This window comes from Neolamprologus multifasciatus, chromosome 17, assembly GCF_963576455.1.
Source record: "Neolamprologus multifasciatus chromosome 17, fNeoMul1.2, whole genome shotgun sequence".
In the NCBI taxonomy this organism is placed as follows: domain Eukaryota; kingdom Metazoa; phylum Chordata; class Actinopteri; order Cichliformes; family Cichlidae; genus Neolamprologus; species Neolamprologus multifasciatus.
The window spans coordinates 30216236-30236716 of NC_140455.1; the positions used below are offsets into that span (position 1 = coordinate 30216236).

At 38.8% G+C, this 20481-nt stretch overlaps 1 protein-coding gene across 5 annotated transcripts in view; it reads right to left on the reverse strand.

Annotated features, from left to right (window-relative positions):
• The window catches only part of grm8a (glutamate receptor, metabotropic 8a), a 296528-nt gene that overhangs the window by 164403 nt on the left and 111644 nt on the right, over positions 1 to 20481 (reverse strand). Inside the window, exons 1-2 of one of the 5 annotated variants that reach the window (XM_085136978.1) lie at positions 454 to 5858; positions 207 to 298 (exon numbers count right to left, since the gene is read on the reverse strand). The exons of 3 other annotated variants lie outside the window; for them this stretch is intronic. In XM_085136978.1, the coding sequence (XP_084993104.1) occupies positions 207 to 278 (72 nt within the window). In that variant the 5' untranslated portion in view covers positions 279 to 298; positions 454 to 5858. Of the gene's footprint in view, positions 1 to 206; positions 5859 to 20481 lie in introns of those variants that run through there. One more of the 5 variants, XM_085136977.1, reaches the window with a different exon arrangement.

Sequence of the window (20481 nt, forward strand, 5' to 3'; positions counted from 1 at the left end):
TTTGGGTGCCTTGAAAAGCGCTATATAAATCCAATCCATTATTATTATTACTATAGTGCAGGTCAGTATCTCGATTGATGTAGAAGACAGCTCACATAAAGTACAACAAGTGCATGTTTCACTACAATTTTGGCAAATGCTAGCTCACACATGAAGTGCAAGCACATGAACACACATACCTTAGGGCAGCCAAATTGCTAAATTACCTCCTCAACATGTCTTAAAGCAAGGGTCTCAAATTCCAGTCCTCGAGGGCCAGTGTCCTGCAACTTTTCCATGTGTCCCTGTTGCAACACACCTGAAAAAAATTAGTAGGTCATTGGCAAGACTATAAAACTTGACTGCATGCTCAAGTGGCAATTCAGCCATTTGATTCATGTTACAGCAGCTCATGAGTGAATGAACATACTGCAATAAAAGTACTTTTAGAAATACATTTTCCCAAACACTTACATTCACTTAAATTTACTTGAGTAGGGTGAGGGGTTGCCTTTTCAGCATGCAGTCAAGTTCTATACTCTTGCTACTAATTTTATTCAGGTGTGTTGCAACAGGGACACACCGACCCTTGAGGACTGGAGTTTGAGATCCCTGTCTTAAAGTTCTCCAGAGGCTTGGTAATGAACTGATCATTTGATTCAGGTGTGTTGACTCAGGGTGAGATCTAAAACCTGCAGAACACCGGCCCTCGAGGCCTGGAGTTGGAGAGCCCTGCCTTAGGGCAACACAATGCACCTAATGACTGCTAGTTTTATTATTGACAATAAATCTAAAGTTACGCTGAGCTCATTTAAATGCTGCGAAACAGCAATGACATATTCCCTTTAAAGTCCACGGTTTACCCCGTGTATGCTCTGCACATCACAGCAAATTCAGAATAGAAGAGCAGCCTGTAATTTGTTTGTTGACAACCAAATGAAAAATGTAGACGAGATGAAAGAAAGAGACTGAAAAAGTAAAAAGGAAGCCACTTGATGGGAGCAAACAGAGGGGAAAAAATCTGAGTAGGGTAGCAAGCAAAAAGAATGAACGGGGCTGTTTTATTTTTTACTTTTTCTAAAAAAGTGAAGAGGTTAAGGAACACAAATGAGAGTCAATGCTGACAGAAGGGGTTTTTTTTTTAAAGGTGGGGAATATTTTTCCTCTGTCTATACGAAAACAAGCGATTAGGATAAGACTGGTTTGGGTAAAAGCAAAAAATAAATAAATAAAAAGACAAAAAAATACAAATAAGAAGTTTCACTGTCATCAAGGAAATGGATCGGTGTACCTGCAGGTATATCAAAACACAAATCCTTAAATGTCTGATAGATAAGAGGAACTCAATCGATCGTTACTCTTAGCTCTCTAAGGTAGCGCCCAGTTTGTCTGGGAGACTGAAGTATAAGCAAGGCACGGAGCGAAGCAGTGAATTAATGGCCCAGTGAGCCATTAATTCCCTGGAGCTTTCCAGTGGCACACTGTAGAGAAGGTGTTCGGCAGGTGGGAACAATGCCTTGCACTAATGGGATGAAACTCACATGCAAGGCCACACATTTAAAAAGAGACTAAAGAAAAACTTTCAGAGGAAACTTCCCCAATCTCTCCGATATTTGTTTTCATACCGACTATATTGAGCTTATATCAAAGCAAATTGATTTCCTCATGAAAGTGGCTCCCTTTTTTGCATTTATATCACTTAGCCCTCTCCTTTTCCAAATATGTTTCTACACATTAAACCATGGATTCTTGTAGCTCCACTAGGAAATGAAAATAAATAAGCATCTCATCTGTTTTTTAAACCTTGTTAAAAAATTTGTGTAATATTTCAAAATCACAAATAAACGGTATGCAGGTATTGGGTGGCGGGGGGGAGTGGCCTTTGTGTGAAACTAACACCAGATTCGGCACCTTGAAAGCAAGTTGGTGGCTTCTAATTAAGATAAGGGTAAGATGACTTGCAGTAATCACCTCAGAGGCAAGATAAAGACGTGGATTACAAGTGACTAGAATGATGGCACTGATTTATTATTGATCTACTTAAGAGCAGCTAAATCCATTCAACCTATCCATCTACAAATTGGTCAATTTTGCAATGACACTCTGTAATTAAGATGCAGAAATCTACTCCTAATATTTGACGAGCTCTCGTGGATGGTGTCAAGGTAGCTGAGGCCCTAAAAATATGCACTTAAATTTCTGAGTCAGACTTTCTGTTCACAGTATTACCAAGTGAGAGAATTTGCATGTAGTAATAGCACAGAATGGAAGTGAAAACCCAGCCTTTGCAACCAGTTCTTAAATTATCAGCATGACAACGAATAAAGCAGAGACACGGGGAACTCTGCTGTGCCGAGAGGCAAAAGCTGTAATGCCAACCCATCACCTCAGTTCATTTAAAATTTTAAGACAAATCTTATTAAGGACGGCACTTTGGTTATAAAGGTTTAAAACTGAAGTGATGAATTTGCACCTGCTGCTGGGAGAGGATTCAGAAGATTGGCTGGAGGACGCATGATGTAAGTTTTACTTGGGTAACATGTGTGTAGGTGTGCTCACACAGTTTTAAATACACCCCCACTGCTAATATCAGACAGGAGAGGAAGGCCAGAGGGCCGGAGGCCAGGGACCCGAGGCTGCAGCCTTTAATATATCTCTGTCAATACATCATAACTTTCCTTCTCACATGAAAACACACAGCTTTACCTCGCTATATCACAGGGCCAACACAAACGTACACAGACACACACACAAAAACGCTGTCTGTCCTCAGCGGACTTGGATTTTCCCGAACAAAAACCATACACACAAGCACGCATGTCTCTGTCTCATACACACACACACAGACACACATACACAGTTTAATTCAATTCAATTCAATTCAGCTTTATTTATATAGAACCAATACACAACAACCCTCTCCTGAAGGCAGGGGTGCCAAACATAAGGTATGAGGGCCAGAATGGGCCTGGCAAAGACTTCAGTCCGGCCCACTGGATGGCTTTAGAAAATGTGAATGAGGGTGTAAATTTAAAGTTTTTCAAGTTTTGCAGCTTTTTCTAATGATAAAGACTTTCCCCACAGGCGTTCAGGTAAACAAACAATTAAAGAAAAGTTCACAAAAAACAAACCTTACAGAACCTTTTTCCACGTCTTTTTATTATATTAAGTAATCTCAGGGATTCAAAATTATTGTATTCGCAAGATTTTCAGAAAACTTGACCTGTGACCTTGTGATTGAGACAGGGTTGCTAATTGTCCCGTTTTAGCCAGGACATCCCATATAATGAGCAAAATTGGTTTGTCCCTTATTCTACTTTAAACGTTCCGTATATTCACTATTACTGACAATTTTGCTTTCTGACCGACAGATGGCACTCTTATAAATACAAAATCTAATTTGACTGCAGTTGCATCAGACCAATGCTTGTGTCCACTCACAGACATCAGTGACGGCCCAATTCATAAAAATAAAGAGCTACTAAACTGGGTAATGGAAGCCCATATTTACAGTATTTTGAGTATTGAATTTTTTTCTTTTTTGCTTATTTTTAAAGGAATTTTTTTTAGGTAAATAGTGATTGCAGCTATCATTTACTGTATTTTTCATTATTGTTTTAGATGAGGTATTGATTAAACTGAATACCAACATTTTATGCATATTTAAACTATGCCCAACTGGCTGCATGGGCTTCTGATATGCTAGGGTGTTCCTTATTTGTCAGTTAAAAAGTTGGCAACCCTAGGTCGAGATCACAACTGATCAAATTTACAAACTTGGGTATCCATGCTGCCTACCCGGTCTGCAGGGTGACAACTATACCCTATAAGCCTGTGACGCCCGCGCGGTAAAAAAGACAGCATGGGGAGACAGGACAAAAGAGGAAACAGCAGTCAATAATGGCACAAAAGAGTAAAAAAAAGTTTTCTCTTTATCAGATCTTTAACTATCACCAAACACTTTTCAATGTGGGTATTTTGACAGATAAAGCTGCACTGAGTGCATCCTCTTTTTATTTTGTCTTTCTGATGAGACACTGGCACGCCAAAGCTTTCCAAACAATTTTAATGACTCTTTCAAAAACACTGGTAAAAAAAAAACCTGACAATTGCATCAGGAAACACTTGCAAAGCAAAGTCGTTTAAGTGCGCTGCTTAAAGTAGCAGCACATTTGGTTTTTGACTTCAATAGATGACAAACACTCAAGTATTCACTTATGACAGTTTAGAAGACAACCTTCTTATTTTGCTCATTATAGAGCATCTATCATTGCTCCATTGCAATAAAATCAACATGGGCATTGATTCCTTCATTGTTGCCCAATTATAATGAAATCAAACTGTAACCTTTTTTAGGCAACTTTTGTGAGGACAGGTTTCACTGTCCACCCCCCCTCATGCGTCCAAACAATTTAAAGCATGACAGGTTTAAACTAGAGATTGATTGAAAGCATAAAAACATGCTGTGCCCGATGTTCCGTGTCCCTGTTTTAGTACATCATTTTACATCTGCCCCAGCACACATTAGGTTTAAACTACAGACAGTGCTTAGATCTCCTAATGTTGCCTCTTTTACTTGCCTTGCTAGGACTTAGCCCACTCGCTGTCATATATGCCCCTCTGCTCATGCACACTATTTGAATAATGTATTCCTCCAACAGCTGCATCTCTTCAGCAACCAAAACCTCGTGTCCAGTAGCGCACACAAACACACCCACACAAACACGCAGGAGGAAGGCACAAGACTACTTGATGCAAGCCAGCCACCTGCAGCGTTCCCTCTCTGTTTTGTCTCTCCATGCAGTTACACAAAAGTGCCATCCAACAGTGCTTCATTGTGAGTTTCCTGCTTGATGGTGCTTTTATGTGTGCGTATGTGTGGAGGCAGTGCATGTGCCAACATGAGCCCTTGACACCTGCCAGCATTCTCTCTCAGCGTTCCTGTATGCGTCCCTGTATGCGTTCCTAGCTCCCACTGTGCAACTGTAGCACCAAATGTGACAAATTCCTAAAAATATGCAAAGTTAAACTTAACATTTCAGTCCCAAAACACAGGCAAAAGGACACATACACACACACAAATATACGCAGAAAAAATGTGCATACCTGCCAGTGTTACAGAATTATTAATCAGAGCAAATCTGAGCTTCAAAAGGGTATTCCTCGGCATCAGAGCCATTAGGCTTACAGTATATTCCCATTGTTGCACTTGTAAATGAGCCTCATACATCATGCAGTATGCCAACAGACCTGCACGGAAAGCATTTTAAATTTGTTTAATGAAAAACAGCTTAGCAGCAAATTAGAGGCTAGAAAGTGTTTAAAAATCATTTGATCAGATTTCGGTTTATGAAATAAGTTTTGATTAAGTGTTTGACGCGAGGACTTTTTCTTCTGACACAAGACAAAAATGACAAATTTCCCTTGCAGGAGTAGAAAAAAAAATCAACTCAGTGTGTGCCCACACACGGCTGAAGCATGCATGGCGCTTCAGTTGTGACTGACAGGAGTACATTGCGTTTCATGGATTTTACAGTATGAAAAAGCATGTATAGCTGTGTTTTCATTTTGCTTCTAACCGCTCACAAGTGGATCATCAGCAGCTCAGCAGGCAGCCTCTTGAGTCAGTCATTAATACATTATGTATCAGCATCAAAAGGGGAATGTGTGAGACCACTACTGATCTGAACTCTGGTCTATATGCTGAAAAAAGAGCCAAAAGAGGGAAGAAATTGAGATTCAAGACCTCGTGCATCAAAAGATTTTTTTAAAAAGAAATCAATATTATTATGGGAGGGAAAAAATATATATAGTCATATCTTACATTTGAAGTCTCCTCCATTTCAAAAACGGACTCCTTAACATCATTCATTACAATCTCCACCATTCATGTATTTTAATGTTGCAATTTCAGTCTGGAATAAGGCTATATATATATATATATATATATATATATATATATATATATATATACATATATATATATACATATACATGTATATATCAATGACTGTAATATCTGAATTGGAAAGTGAAGCCAGTGCAGAGGCGAGTTAAATCTGCATTTGATCTAATGGCCATTAAAAGGCGACTCATCTGGCTGCAAAAACTGACAGAAGTGTGAGTAAATAAACCTTTTTCCCACTTGATCTACGAACCCAGTAAACACTTTTCTAATTGCTTTCTATTCCCGATCACTATATTCAAGGCTTGTTGAACACAACACAATGTTCATCAGCCCATCCATCCATTTCCTTAACTACTTATCTAGCTTGGGGTCTTGGCGGTAAGCTGTAATAGGAAGACAAGCAGGACACACAGAGGTGAGGTGGTGTTACTTCCACAGTTCAAAGACATGCTTGTTGGGTTAATTGAGTGATTGTGCATTGTGGTGTGGGTGTGGATGTGCATGGTTCTCACCAGAGTTGGAAAACAAAGATAAAGCAAAGTATGTTTTAGGGCAAACATGTGATTGCAATGGCCTAAGTGGGCTTTAGAAATGAGTTAAGTTTGGGATTTTTTCCTCTCAATCAATCATATTTTCTGTGTAGCAGCTGGACTCAGTGACCAGTAGAAAAGGCTCCTTCAGCTGCCCTGCAATCAGAACTGGGAATTTTGAAAACTGTAAAAAGCTTCAGTTTATGCATATTTCCCTGTTTTTACATAAAGGATGAGTGATGTGTTTTCTAAAAACAATAAAATAAAACAAAATAGCAAAATTCAGAATTATTAATCCAATTGAAATTAAAAGAACACAAGGAGGGGAAACGTTAGTTCAGTGGTTCCCAAACTTTTTTTGCTGGGCCCCCCTTGTTTTACCCCCCCCCCCCTCGCGCGCGCGCACGCACGCAAGAACACGTCCTCCAAAGGCAGAGGCGTCACGGTGTAATTATTTTACATGTAGTTGTTTTTTTTTTCCTGTGTAATAATATTTAACATTGCTATCAATACATTTTTCAAAAAATCCCTCTGCAAAATGGGTTCAAAAACATAAACAACTGTTGGATGCTGTTTGTCCGTGATTTGAACCGGGGGAACAAATTGTGGCAGGATCAGCCTGATATTATTTGTATCCCACTGTAACTTTACTGTATAAAGAGCTAGCATCTCCAAAATGTCAGGAGTAGTTAGTCATTACAACAAGTGTTTGTGAACTACAAATCAAGAATGTGGGATACTGTTTGTCCGTGATTTAAACAGCCCAGCGCTGCTCCCGACGAAGGGAAAACCAACCCTGCAGGGAGACCTACCTCGGCACTTGTGCAGGTAAAACCAAAGGGAAGATGTGCTTCACCATATTTTCTAGTCTTTGGCTTAGAATGAAGTTGGTTTGGAAACATATTCAGCTATGCTTCATCTCCTGCTTTGCGTTTGTGTGGGCGCCCCGTGCTAGCAGTGTCCAAGCGTTGTTTTTTTTTTTTGTTTTTTTCCCTTTTCATGCCGCGCCCCCCCTGCAATGGCTCTGCGCCCCCCCTAGGGGGCGGGCCCCACACTTTGGGAACGTCTGCGTTAGTTAATGCGTCAGCCCCTTCTGTGCCGCCGATCCACTTCTCATGCCTAAACCATCCAATTATTATTCCTCATGACTCACACATCAACCGAACCCCCTGCACATAACCAGTCAGAAGCACTGTAGGGCGGTAACGTCATAGAATTCCCTTAGTGCCTTAATCTTTTCAAAGTAAAAGCATCTAGGTCACATGTTTGTTTTTTTTACCAGCTGGTTTGGACAGAAGTTACAGAGGTCAAGACCTCAGTGACCTTCTGTGTAGTTACAGCTATGTATGACATGTATATGAACGTGCAGGTTTAATCATCTCCACAGTCAGATCCATGTCTCACTTGTAAGATCAAGTTTTACACTGCGATGGCCAAAATGTTCAGCTCAAGGCATTAATACAAGACTTCATTAGCACATTCAGTTATTAACAGAGATGGGCGTAATCCGATTACTTTTTTCAAGTAACGAGTAAAGTAAGGGATTACTATTGCAAAAACGGTAATTAGATTACCATTACTTTCCCGCGTTACTGCGTTACTAAAACCGTGATTTTTTGCAAGAATGTCTCATGACAGATAAGCAAGTGCGATGTTCGTGACAACAGCTGTGTGCAGATCAACAATGGATCATATATCGAGTGCGGCAGAGTATGAGCGTGCTGCGTTTAAAGCGTGGAAGTACTGACCTTACTTTGAGTTTGATTCCATAAAAAGTGACAAAAACATTAGTGTCCGCTGTTCACTGTGTGGGAAGAAAACTTATTTTTACAGCGAAAAAAAACCCCTAAACTTCCAAGCAAGCACCGAGCAGTGTTGCCAACTCCTCAGTAAGGAAAATCGCTATTGGTTGTCCTAAAAGTCGCTAGAAGTAGCTAAATGACGTCATCACCTAATTTGCATAATTGGTCATGCTAATGTAATTGTAACCTACTCTGCTGGAGAGAGAAATAACATCGTGAAGGAGACATAAAGTGAGCAAAAAACATCCTAAATGCATTTAGAATTTATTTAGAACTACAAATTAAATTTCTTTTAGCAATTATTGTTTTTTGTAATGTCACAATTCCAACCCTGCTCCTTTACCCGGGCTTGGACCGGCAAAAGTGACCCGAAATAGGCACTCTGGTGGAGTTACTTTGTGTGTGTGTTTATAAGTAGTTTTAAACCTGATCCACAAAACAGCATAAGAGTAAAAGAAGAACTGACTGCGTTACAGCACCCGCTGCTTGTTGAGAGTAAAAGCCATATGCGCTTTCACGTCTTTTTTTAGCGACTTTTCTTAGCAAAAAAGTCGCTAGGGGGTCTGAAAACTCGCTAAATATAGCGACAAAGTCGCTAAGTTGGCAACACTGGCACCGAGTGCGCTACCACGTAATGGGAAACTCACAGAGAAACTGCCGTATCCTTCCACTGACCGCTGCGGCACACCTGCACCAGGGTAAACCTCCGCCTACCAACTCCTGCTTTACAGGTGAAAATAGAGCAACAGCACCGCTGTCTTTGACTTTATTTATTTTCTGCTGTGTTTTACTTGCATCTATTTGAAAGAGTGAGTGCAAACACAAATATACATATACATATATACATATACACATATACATATACACATACACATATACACACACACATATATATACATATACACATACACATATACACATACACATATATATATATATATACATATACATATATATATATATATATATATATATATATATATATATATATATAATATGTGCTGGAATGTGCAGAAAATAGGTTTAAATATTGAACAAATTTCTTCCAGTCATAGAATGTTGCATATAATTAAATTTTTGCTTGATGCATAAAGTTAAAAGATTAAAACTAATAAAACAAGTTTTAAAAAGGGACTTTTACATTTGATTACATTTTGTATGATGAATTATGCAGAAAAAGTAGAATTGGGCTGAAAGATCTATCGCTTTATCACCTATTCAGGTTGTAAATCGTGTTTTTAAAAAGTAACTAAGTAATTAATTACTTTTGAAAATAAGTAATCAGTAAAGTAACGGGATTACTTTTTTGGGGAAGTAATCAGTAATTAGTTACTGATTACTATTTTCAAGTAACTTGACCAACACTGGTTATTAATCAGTCCGCTTTGTTTTAGTTGCTTAAATGTGTGCATCTTACAACCTTCCCATCCTTCATCATCTGAATCTTCATCTACACTTAGATTTTAAGCATGATGACATTTGCTACACACAAACAAATTACTTGTATGTACCATAAACAAGGGTAAAAGACGACCATAGAGAGCAAAACACAATGAGATGCTATCAATAATGTTTGGGTTTTAGGATTACTAGCAATATTTCAGGAGTCCCCTTTTCCCTGTTTTGTCTACACCATCATTCGTCATGTTCAGTGTGCAAATTTGCAAAAAGAAATATATAAATATAAAGAACCATTACAAGAAATATTGCACACACATTTTTGGGCCGACTTGGATTGAAATACACAGTCACACAAACTGAAAACTAGAATCAATACCTCTGACATAATTCCAATAGAACTGCAGCTGTCGGAGAAACTTTTTGCTGATGACGTCTTTTCTGTGCCAGAAAAATGTAATGACTCAGTGATGAATAGATACTTGTTAAAGATCATAATGGAGGTTAACGTATCTGACCTTCCAGAAAAAAATTGGGGTTTTTATTACAAGCCGGAGCCAGAAATTATGTGCAGCTTTTTGATTATTATCGCGTAGAGACCCGAAGACCAGCATTTCAGGATAATCTCATTCCACCTCCTGAACACGCGTACATTACACCGTACAGCATGCAGAACACCTGTAAAATATAAGCAGCCCTCCCTGTTTCTTGTTTCACCTGTTGGTTGATAAGATAAAACTCTGGATGTTTATTGTAGTGCTGATTAAACGGATTCTAATTTTGTGAATCTAACAGCATGCTGCCACAACAGTCCCAGCGCATTCATGGAATATCAAAAGGCGCAAATGCTTTCTGACATTTCAGCATTTGTTTCAGGATACAAACAACAGTGCAGCAGATGGCGAGACACTCCACTCATCTATTTCTTGTTCTTCCAAGCATCACTAAATGGCTATTGTTGTGGGCTCAGCAGCAGGTTAACACAGTCAAATAGAAAGCAGCTATTTTAAATAATGACTGTGCCGCTTATATATAGTGTGACAAATTTAAATGGCAGAAAACTGATGTAAAATAAATGAGAAACATTTGCAAGAGTAATTGCGATCAGTTTGCTAAAAAAATAGTCGCTGTCACTATAAATTAGGAATAAAAATGGTCAGTTAGTCAGTTCAGTGTACATTTCTTGGCTATAAAGTAGTTTTAATCAAATCAAAGACTGAGTCGAGTAGCAGGTGCTCGCTAAAAAGAGCAACTTATAATGAAAGAGGAATTGATTATGTCGGTGTGAGTAAGCACTTATCGAATTCGCTCTCGGATAACTTAATTGATCCGGAAGTTGGTCAGCAAGAGTCATTTCGTGATGCAAGTTAAATCACACAAAGTAATTGCGCTGAAATGCCGGGTGAGCGTGCTCACGGAGTAACAGGTGTACAGCAGACAAACAGCTGCAGCATTGTGGGAAATTAGCTCCCCTGCTATGCCTTTAAAGACAAGGTTAAGAGGAAGAGATATAACTAAGTTTTACTTTCCCTAAACTTACACCAATAAAAGAAGTCTCCCAAGATGGACGGTTCTTTCATCCCACCGGGGAGAGCACAGGGAAGAGGGCTGAAGGACCAGCTTGTTATCTGTACCATATGGTCTCGAGGGAAGGAGTATCATTTTATTTTTAGGGGGAAGAAGGCTCTGGCGCTCGCACATGCTCACACCTGCTGAGAGGAAGCAATTCCATTTCCGGATGCCCCCCTGTGTCTTCCAATCCACCTCCCCCGACAAACTTTTTACACGCATACTGCTTCACAAACCTTTACATGAGCACACAGATGTTTGCTCTCTCTCCCTCTATCTCTCTTTTGATTTTTTTTTTTAATTTTTATTTTTGCACAACAAAAGCAAAAACTTTGCCTTAATCATATCTTAGGTGACCTTGAAGACTTTTTGTTTTTTGGTATGAGACGTGATATATTACGAAACAAAAATCTACCGACTTCACTCACTGTTTCACCTGAATGAAATTTTTGTGTTGTCACTTTAATAAACTCAGTGTGACTCATCGCTCACTGCATTAGCATGCACATAATGTAATCGAGTGACTCGGTGAATATCAATTCTTATAGTTTCCTGTTAGAGAATTGTGGATCAATATGATTGTCATTGTGCAAGATGATTAGATCTTTAGCAGAGTGATTACATTATTAGGATGAATGCTGACTTCTGTTTCCTACACAGACACACATACACATATCACTGATCACATCACATGCTCATAGACACACACGCAGACACACATGAGTGTTTTATCTGTCGCATGATTAAGGAGATGTTTGTGTGACCACTGAGTTAATAAAAGAGCTGCGAGAGGGGGCCGGAGTTTGGAGTTGTCTGGGATCAGGTGAGGAGCTTGCAGCTCCAAGACCCTGGTCCGATCGGCTCCCCTTGCAAGTTAAAATGGATTGAGCTCTGTCTTGCTTTGTTCACGGGAATAAGTCTCTAAACCAGTGGGGCCTGCGAAGTGCAGACCTAACATTCCCTTTGTGCATTCAGTGGTTACATGAGTGTATGCGGAAGATGTAGCGAAGTATGTGCACCGCACGGGAGTGCACAGTGTAGTTACCTTGCATGGGACTGTTTGAATATTGAACTAGACTATGCGTGTGCATGCACACGTGTTCACACGTGAGAATATGAATGCAGCTGGCAGTTCGCCATTATGTTGTTAATGTGTCCATCTGAGTAACAGACAGCCGTGTGCACACAGACTTAATGCACTAATGCAGTGCTGCCTAATAGAAAGAGCTACTGCTGAAATCACACACTTTGAACAACCTATTAATATAATGGGATAGGTGGAAGGAGGGGGGAGGGATAGAGGAGGGGAAGAGGATGGGAACTAATAAGGAGGGGGTGGATGAATGATAGTAATCGGTAGGTTGGAGTAAAAAGGGGCACAAGGAAAAGAAGGAAGAACGAGTGAGAAAACAATGAATGGATGTGAAGACAGAGCGATAAGGAGGGATGATAAATGGAGAGAATGGTAATGCAGAGAGGTGACAGATCAATATGAAATATCTGTGGGGATGAAGGGGATGAAAAGAAAGGGATGAGTGGAGAAAGGAGGAAAGAGACAGAGACAGGATGGAGCTGAAAATTAAATGATGAATGGAACAGTAAAACAAGAAGAAACTCGGGAACAGTAATGACAGATATGCACTGCTAGCAAAACCTCCTTAATCAACTGCTTGTGTGGAGAAAACAATCTAGTTTCATTTGTTGTAAATAAGCAAAATCATCTCTGAATCCCAAGAAACAAATAACACTGAAATATAGTGGGTTAAAGTTAAAATCTGGCTCATTAGTTATAGATCCACGGGTTTAGCATAAGCAGAAAAAAGAAAAAAAAAACAAAGTACAAACTTTAGTGACAAGCAAATTTGTGCAAGTGTTTTTAAAACTTTCTGGAAAACACTGCAAATGATATTATATTTTATGAGAATAAGATGTTGACTGGCTCTCTTTAAGGCAATGCAGAAAATAGACTGGAAAGTTGACACTGGGACCAGTTCTTTCTTAAAGGCTTTCCGTGAGCCTAACTACTCAACACTGGTTCCTATTCCCTCCACAAAGCCGTCACCATCAGAGAAATACTTTCAGTCAGCCATCAATTGGCTTACTGTATTCAGCTTAGACACATTCTTTTGTCCACCCTTTTTCAATCTGTTATGGTTCTATCCATCTTTCCACAGAGATTTTGAATAGTCGCTCTATAACTTATATTTTCTCTCCACGCGTCCTTTTTCTTCTTCTGATGATTGAGTCCACTGCTCATTTTCCCCCCTCACCTTCTCCTCTCCCTAAACTCCATTTTCTTCTTGCACATTTCTTTGCTTTTCTTCAATTCCATATTTTCTCCAATAAACCCAAACTCTTAACAGAAGAGAAAAAAATGAAAGTTATTTTTTTATATCTTTCCTGCTTTACCTTCACTTATTTTGTTGTTCTCTATTCATATATTTTCTTTCACGCTTCCATCTCTTTTCCAAAATAAAAATTTCCACAAATCATGTATTTACTTGGAGTGCCGGATGTTGAAATAGAAATGAACCTTATATTCAAGGCCTGTATTTAGCAGTTTCACCTTGTCAAAAACCAAATTTTATGCCTGTGATAACAACAGCAATGTTGCATTTTATATAAGCCAGCAATCATTTGGTTGAGTTGAAAAATTGGAGCAACCGTAGCAAAGGGGATACCTTAAACCTCAAGCACCTTGAGGCGACTGTTGTGATTTGGTGCTATATAAATAAAATGGAACTGAATTGAATGGGGACTGAGCAGCCCCCAGTAACAAGTTGTAACCTAGGAAAGAAAACTTTAGAAGCACTTTGGAAAAGTTTCTCTTACTTCAGTAGTGCTGTGACATACTGCAAATTTTATCAATCCGATACCAAGTAAATACAGGACCAGTATTTCCAATACTAATTGTCAAAGGTCTGCAGCAGTATTTCTGCTAGTGGACCCAAATTCAGACACTCGAGGCAGGTGTGCCAATGTGTGCCATTTATTAGGCTGGGAGAAGGTAACAACAAAGGCAGGTAGATAATAAAGCAAAACTTCACTAGGACTAAACTGGAAGGAACTAAATGATAAACTTAATGGACAAAGAACATCAAATGAACATGTTAAAAACCTGAAAACGGTATAACCAGGAAACTTGGATGCTAGGAAACATGACGTAACACAAGAGATGACCCAGCAACGAATGACAGAAACTCACATACTAAATGCACAGATAGGAGACGAGGGGACTGGAATCACATTACGAACACAGCTGAAACAAATGAAAGTGACGCCACAAGGGAAGCAAAACTAAACACACTGAACATGGACCAGGAGACTATCAAAATAAAAGAGGAAACAGTGATGTAGACTGACACATCAGCTTGACACAGGAGAAAATGTAGATGAGAGAGTAATGATGAGCTAGGAAAGCATGGAATAAACATGACCGAAAGGGGAGACATGGAATGACACACAGGAAGGGGAGACAAGATAGTTTCGCAGGACAACAGGGAAACAGAAATATAACTAAACAATAAAGAGAACTCCATACTCAAAAAATAGAAAACCCAAATATTACAGCACACATGAAAAAATCAACAACATAACTCAAAAGGCTGGGTCAAAGGACCCAGAACAATGACAGCTAATAGCGATAAAGGCAGCTTATTAAAGGATACGTCTGTGGTTTTTATTTTCCATAATAAAGAATTAATACAACAAAACACACCTTTCCCATTTTCATGTATTTTCAAACTGGGTTTTTTTGAGATCTAATGTAAATGTACCTGTCTGTAAAGCACTTGCGCTATAGGCTAGAAATGAAATTGATGTGATAGTCAACACAAAAAGATTCAAACATTTTGTGTAGTGCAATGTTGAAAGGTATATATTTTTTTCATTTCCACAAAATAAAATAAAATGGTAGAATTCCACACACCAAAAATTGACAGAGAATGCCATGAAAATTCACCCAAAAGTTAACGAAATGATCAAGTAGTCCAGTTTAGTGAGCTGAGTGACGGCCTAGCAGATTCAAAGCCACCTGTGTCTGTGTCTACATCAGCCAAGACACCAATGACACAAACTTAAAGCTTTAAACCAATTTTATTTGCTAAGTTATTAAAAATAATAGTAAAGAACAGGAAAAACACCTCATACTGGTTTCACAAAGCAGAAATAATATCACAGCTATATAAGTGGCTCTTTTTGGAAATGCACTTTCTGACACAATCGTCATTTTTCAGCCTGGAGGTTGTCTACAGGTTGGCATGTGAGACAGTGTTTGTGCAATTTCTCTCAGTGACCGAAGGGGGAGACACTACAGATTTAACGTCACCTCACTTGGGCTCCAAACAACTGTTTGGTTAATATTTGCGGGCATTTTCATTTACTATGCAAGAGTTCCAGTTTTACTAAGGAAGACCAACAACAACAACATACACTAGTGTTGTAGGGTTTTTTAATTGTTGTGGTTTGTAATATATCACCTATATGACATGCATCTTTGCTGGGGAAGTCCTCTTGGGAAAAAAAAACTATTGCGTATTATGACTTAAGCAACAGTGGCTGCAGAAAGATGAACATACTGGAACAAATCCAGTCCAGGATGTGCTAGGCACTGTGACATATCTGGCAGAGAAAAAAGGAAAAATCACTCACAAAACCTTTCTTTTTTTTCTTTTATTTTTAAAAGGTGTCAGAAAATAAACAACACAATCTTCTGTCATCTATTTTGAAGTGTTCAAGAGTTTAAAAGGATAAGAGGAATGAGGGTTTGGCACAAATGCTGCAAGCTGCCAATTAAAAAGAAAATAAAAGGCACTTTTATACAATGCCGGCGCAGAAGTGACTTTCCTCTCTCATCTGGCTTTCAGCAATCAAAGGTGTCCAAGCCCTCCACCACTGCCATGGTATCATTCCCGACCTCATCTCACTGCCTCCTTTTCATCTCTACTCCCTCGCTCCCCCACCGTCTCTCCCCACCTCAGCTCCTCTCTTCTTTATTTTCACCTCTGTCCTAACACCCCCGCAGATGTCCTGTTCTGTCTCTCCTTGAAGATCCAAAACCCAGAGCCTGTATCTTTATCCATTCAGACTGTCAGCCCAGGACTTTGATCACTTCGCTTTAAACTCGGGCAAAGAAAATAAAGTTTGTGCCCCACAACCTAAAGCAACTGAAGTTGTAGAAATTACCGCTCTGTTGTACGCTTATTTGTGAACACGTGTGCAGAAATGAGTTTGTCAGCCTGCGTTTCTCTTCCTCGCTGCCTTTGTATTTCCATGTTAAGGTTTCTTTTTATAGGATTTTGTGCAGCTTGAAAGGCTCTTGTGTGCAGTGCAACTTCACATGCCAACCCACCTCCCCGTCTTTGTCCCTCTCCCCATGTCCCCGTGCCATTCTCACCTTCCATTTAAATCTCCCATACTCTTTCACACATTTTTGTTGCTCTGCTCCACTGTGCCTTGCACTGAAACTCTGTACCACTTTGCTTTTGTAAGCCAGTAATTCTCAAGTTGTACCCGAGACCACAGTGGATCTCTGCGTCTTCCTTTTATAAAGCGTGAACTTTTCAGTGGAGCCTACTTTTTGTGTCTCTCAGACTGTGTGTTATTTAGGTTGCCTTAAAATACAGCAAAGCGTGTCAGGGGTCTAAATCACTCCTCAGTTAATCATATTCATTCTCCAGCACTTGTCACATTTCCGGATGAGCTGTCAACCTTGAAGTGACGTGTAACCCAATACTGGAGTAACTACCCAAAGAGTCTTAAAGCCAACATGCATTAGCGAGGTAAGAGTTTTCATCTTTAACACATTAGTTGCAGGTTAATATCAAGAAAGTTTTGCATTTGTCTGCAGAACACTTTTGCTATATTGTACTAACACTAACAATACTAATTAAACCATTAATGTGCACTTTTCCATTTCAGTTAAGTGTTAGAGTCCCTTCTTTATTTTGCTGTTATCTTTAGTCAGACCAGTTTCTCTTCTCGGTCGTCTGTTTCCCTGCATGGAATCGAGCTGATAAAGTGAAGACAGTGACAACTTGCGATGGTATTGTTAATGCAATTAAACCTGCTGATTGCGGACAAGCTAGCATTGGCCATAGAAGCAGCATAGAAACTCCTGTCAACAACATCACGACTGTATCATCAGACAAGCAAATGAGGACTGGTCTAACCCAGAACTCCTCCTGGCTTTTCAGATCTAATATTGTTAGGTTAGGTGCAAAAAATAAATAATATAATTCAGATTTATGCAATCTTATTGCACTGTGCTCATGATCAATCTCAATGTTCTTCTGAAAGACAGCAAAATGCCCAGAGGTGAATTAATTCTCAGTTGATTGCAACACTATTTCAGGCTTTTAAGAGCTGCACACTCAGAGTTAAATTAACATTTTTAAAAGAGTTAAATATTTAATACTATACCAGAGTTCCATCATTAACTTGCATAACAGTGTTCAATCACCACTATAAGGGATATGAAAGCTGGTCACAGTTTCTTTCTTCTTCTTTTTTTTTGTCTTTGTATGGTGTTAGTTTCATTCTGTGTTGTGTCATTTAACCATTCTTTTACAGCCCAGGTTTTGCTTTTAGCGGAAGAAATAGTTAAAACACACAAAAGAAAAAACTTAAGACATAAGGAAAATTGGATGAAGGACAAAAAAAATATGTCACCCTTCTTTTTCAGAGCTACTTTCTGTGAGCCTAGGGGTTCTGGTTAATATAGCAATCAACAAATTTGACCTGACCTCTTTACTGTTCCTCCAAGCTGATTCTGCCATCCACTCTTACTCGCTCTCTCGCTCATCAACAACTGCCTGATAACAAGATAATCATTTCAATCAAGTGTTTTTTGGAGCAGAGAAGCAGCCAAAAATCGAAAACAAGCAGTCCCAAGTATCAGAGTTTAGAAGCACTATTTTAGCATTAGTGGCCTAAGAAAAGAGGTCTCGCTTCATAAAGCAGCCCTGAGGCAATGAACCAAAAAATGCTAATTTAGTAAATAAATCAAAATCTGTCTTTAAGGCAACCAATTATACTTCTTCACATATTGCACATGTACATATTTTTTAATATCGTTATTTCAGTTTAAAAATGTATAAAAATGTAAACTGGGGTGCCCCAGGTCAAAGGTGAAACCTTCTTTGACTCTTCATTTTACTGAACAGTGACGTGTCTTGTGTTTTTAAATACCAAAATTAAAAATTAAAAAGGGACAGGGTAATAACTTGAAATGTGGTTAGTTGCCTGAGAGCAACACCCTGCCATAGAAGGCAACTGTTAAATAATTAACATAGAGTTCCATCATTAACTTGAATAAGAATGTTTATAGTTTTTTATAGAAGATTTTTGTCCTTGTACAGAGTTAGAGTGAGTCAGTGCTTTGTCAGCTAGCTACATTTTCAAGATCATTTTTACACTTTACCTTTTGCTATTTGCAGAACAAATCATTTAGAAAGTTCTAATAGAAAACCCCAGAGAACATTTTATTTACAGTACTTAACAAAGTTATTAAACTGCACAAATATTTTGGAAATTTGTCAATAAAACCAAAAATGATGCTACTATCTATTAGGCAAACAACAAACTGAATTGATGTTTTTATGCCCAAATTTGAGCCAGCGCACTGGGCTCGTTTGTGAAGTCAGAAATTAATCAAGCATAACACTCAACCACTGAAACTGTTTTTGTGTTCAGGAAATGTAAGTAAATAACTGTAATTTGGAATCTTGATCAAAAAATAATAACATGCTTTACTATTTTTTTCTGCTTTTTTTGTAAAAGAGTAAATTTGGAAATTCACTGACAACAACAATAATTCTGACTAAGGATTTTATAGCAAAAAGAAAAATATTTTAAAATCTTAAAATATCCTTGATAAGATATCAATTTCATTTGATTGTATTGTGAAATTTATTATTTATTTAATACAACTTTATTTACCTAATGTATGGTGTATATGGGAAATGCTGGTCAGAATCATAAAAAGGTGCTTTAATCAATACAGTTCAGTAAAATTTAACAGTTAAATAATGCAAATAACTGATCAATTTACTAACGATTTAATTTACTAACAATTTACTGTGCGAAGGATTGCCCCAACTGAAGACCTGAGACAGCTATGTTATTCATCACATCATTGTAGACCATTTTAGAAAGTTTAAGTTTGTTTATTTTTGTAATTTAGATTGGTTTAATCGCCTTCCTTATTTTGCTTTACATAAAACTTGCAGCTCCCCCATGTGTTTTTTCCTGTTAAAACAAGCTGTAAAGCTCATGCCCATGACCAACAGACAATAGCAGCCGCAAAGAGATGACGTAAGTAACAAGGTGGTAAACCCAGTGAAGCGGATAAAAAGACATTTCCTTTAGGGGTTTAGACCGGATCGGGGCTAAACGAAGCGCGAACATCAGGCTTTAGCTGGCCAGTACGCAGGGGTCTATATTAGTGTGCCCTGCATCTGCTAATGAATTGGACATATCAGCTTTATTTGATTAGAGATCAAGCCTGGTTGTCTTATTTGAGAAATTGAACACACTCGGGTCATGAGCACACAGATTCCCTGACGTCCCTGTGTGTTTCTAATCCAGTTTGCCTCCACAAGTTTCCACATTATGTATTTTTCACTTCTATCTCTCTTAATGGTGAAAGTAATGAAAGGTGATGGAGCTGCTGTCAGACACTCGTGCATTCCTTCCTTAAGTAGGCATGAAGCTGTGGTGAGTTAGTCCCACGCACACACATCTACACACAAGCATACGGAGGCAAAAACACACAGCATGCTGGGCGCATTACATAACAGTATTGAAAGTTGGAGAGAATAATTGGATAGCTTCTTATGTGTTTTCCTTCAGCACATCTCTAGGTGCCGATAGCCAATAAGCATGCTAGAGTCAAGCGCACCAGGTTTTTGATTACTGAGTTAAATCACGGTAAGACAGAGCCAACAGAAAAATGTGGAGGCTGCCACAAGCAATGCTGTGTCCATATCTCCTATGAGAGCATATTTAGATATTTAGCAGTGAGACGTGAAGTATAGGTTTAGTGTAAAACATTCAATTTTTTTATTTATAATTTCAGACTTGAGGAAAAGAAACACACCTTTACAGCCATTTCCAGCTTGGGAATTTTAAAAGAGAAAAAAGAAAAAGCCCCATCTCCTAAAGCATCTTATAACCCTCCATCGCTTTGTCATTCCTCCCTTCTCTCTCATCTTGCCCCGGGACTGATGACTGGGTTTCTTTTCCGTTATTTCCAGCTGTCTGTCGGAGTCCATCCGTCAGTCTCTTTCTGAGAGGG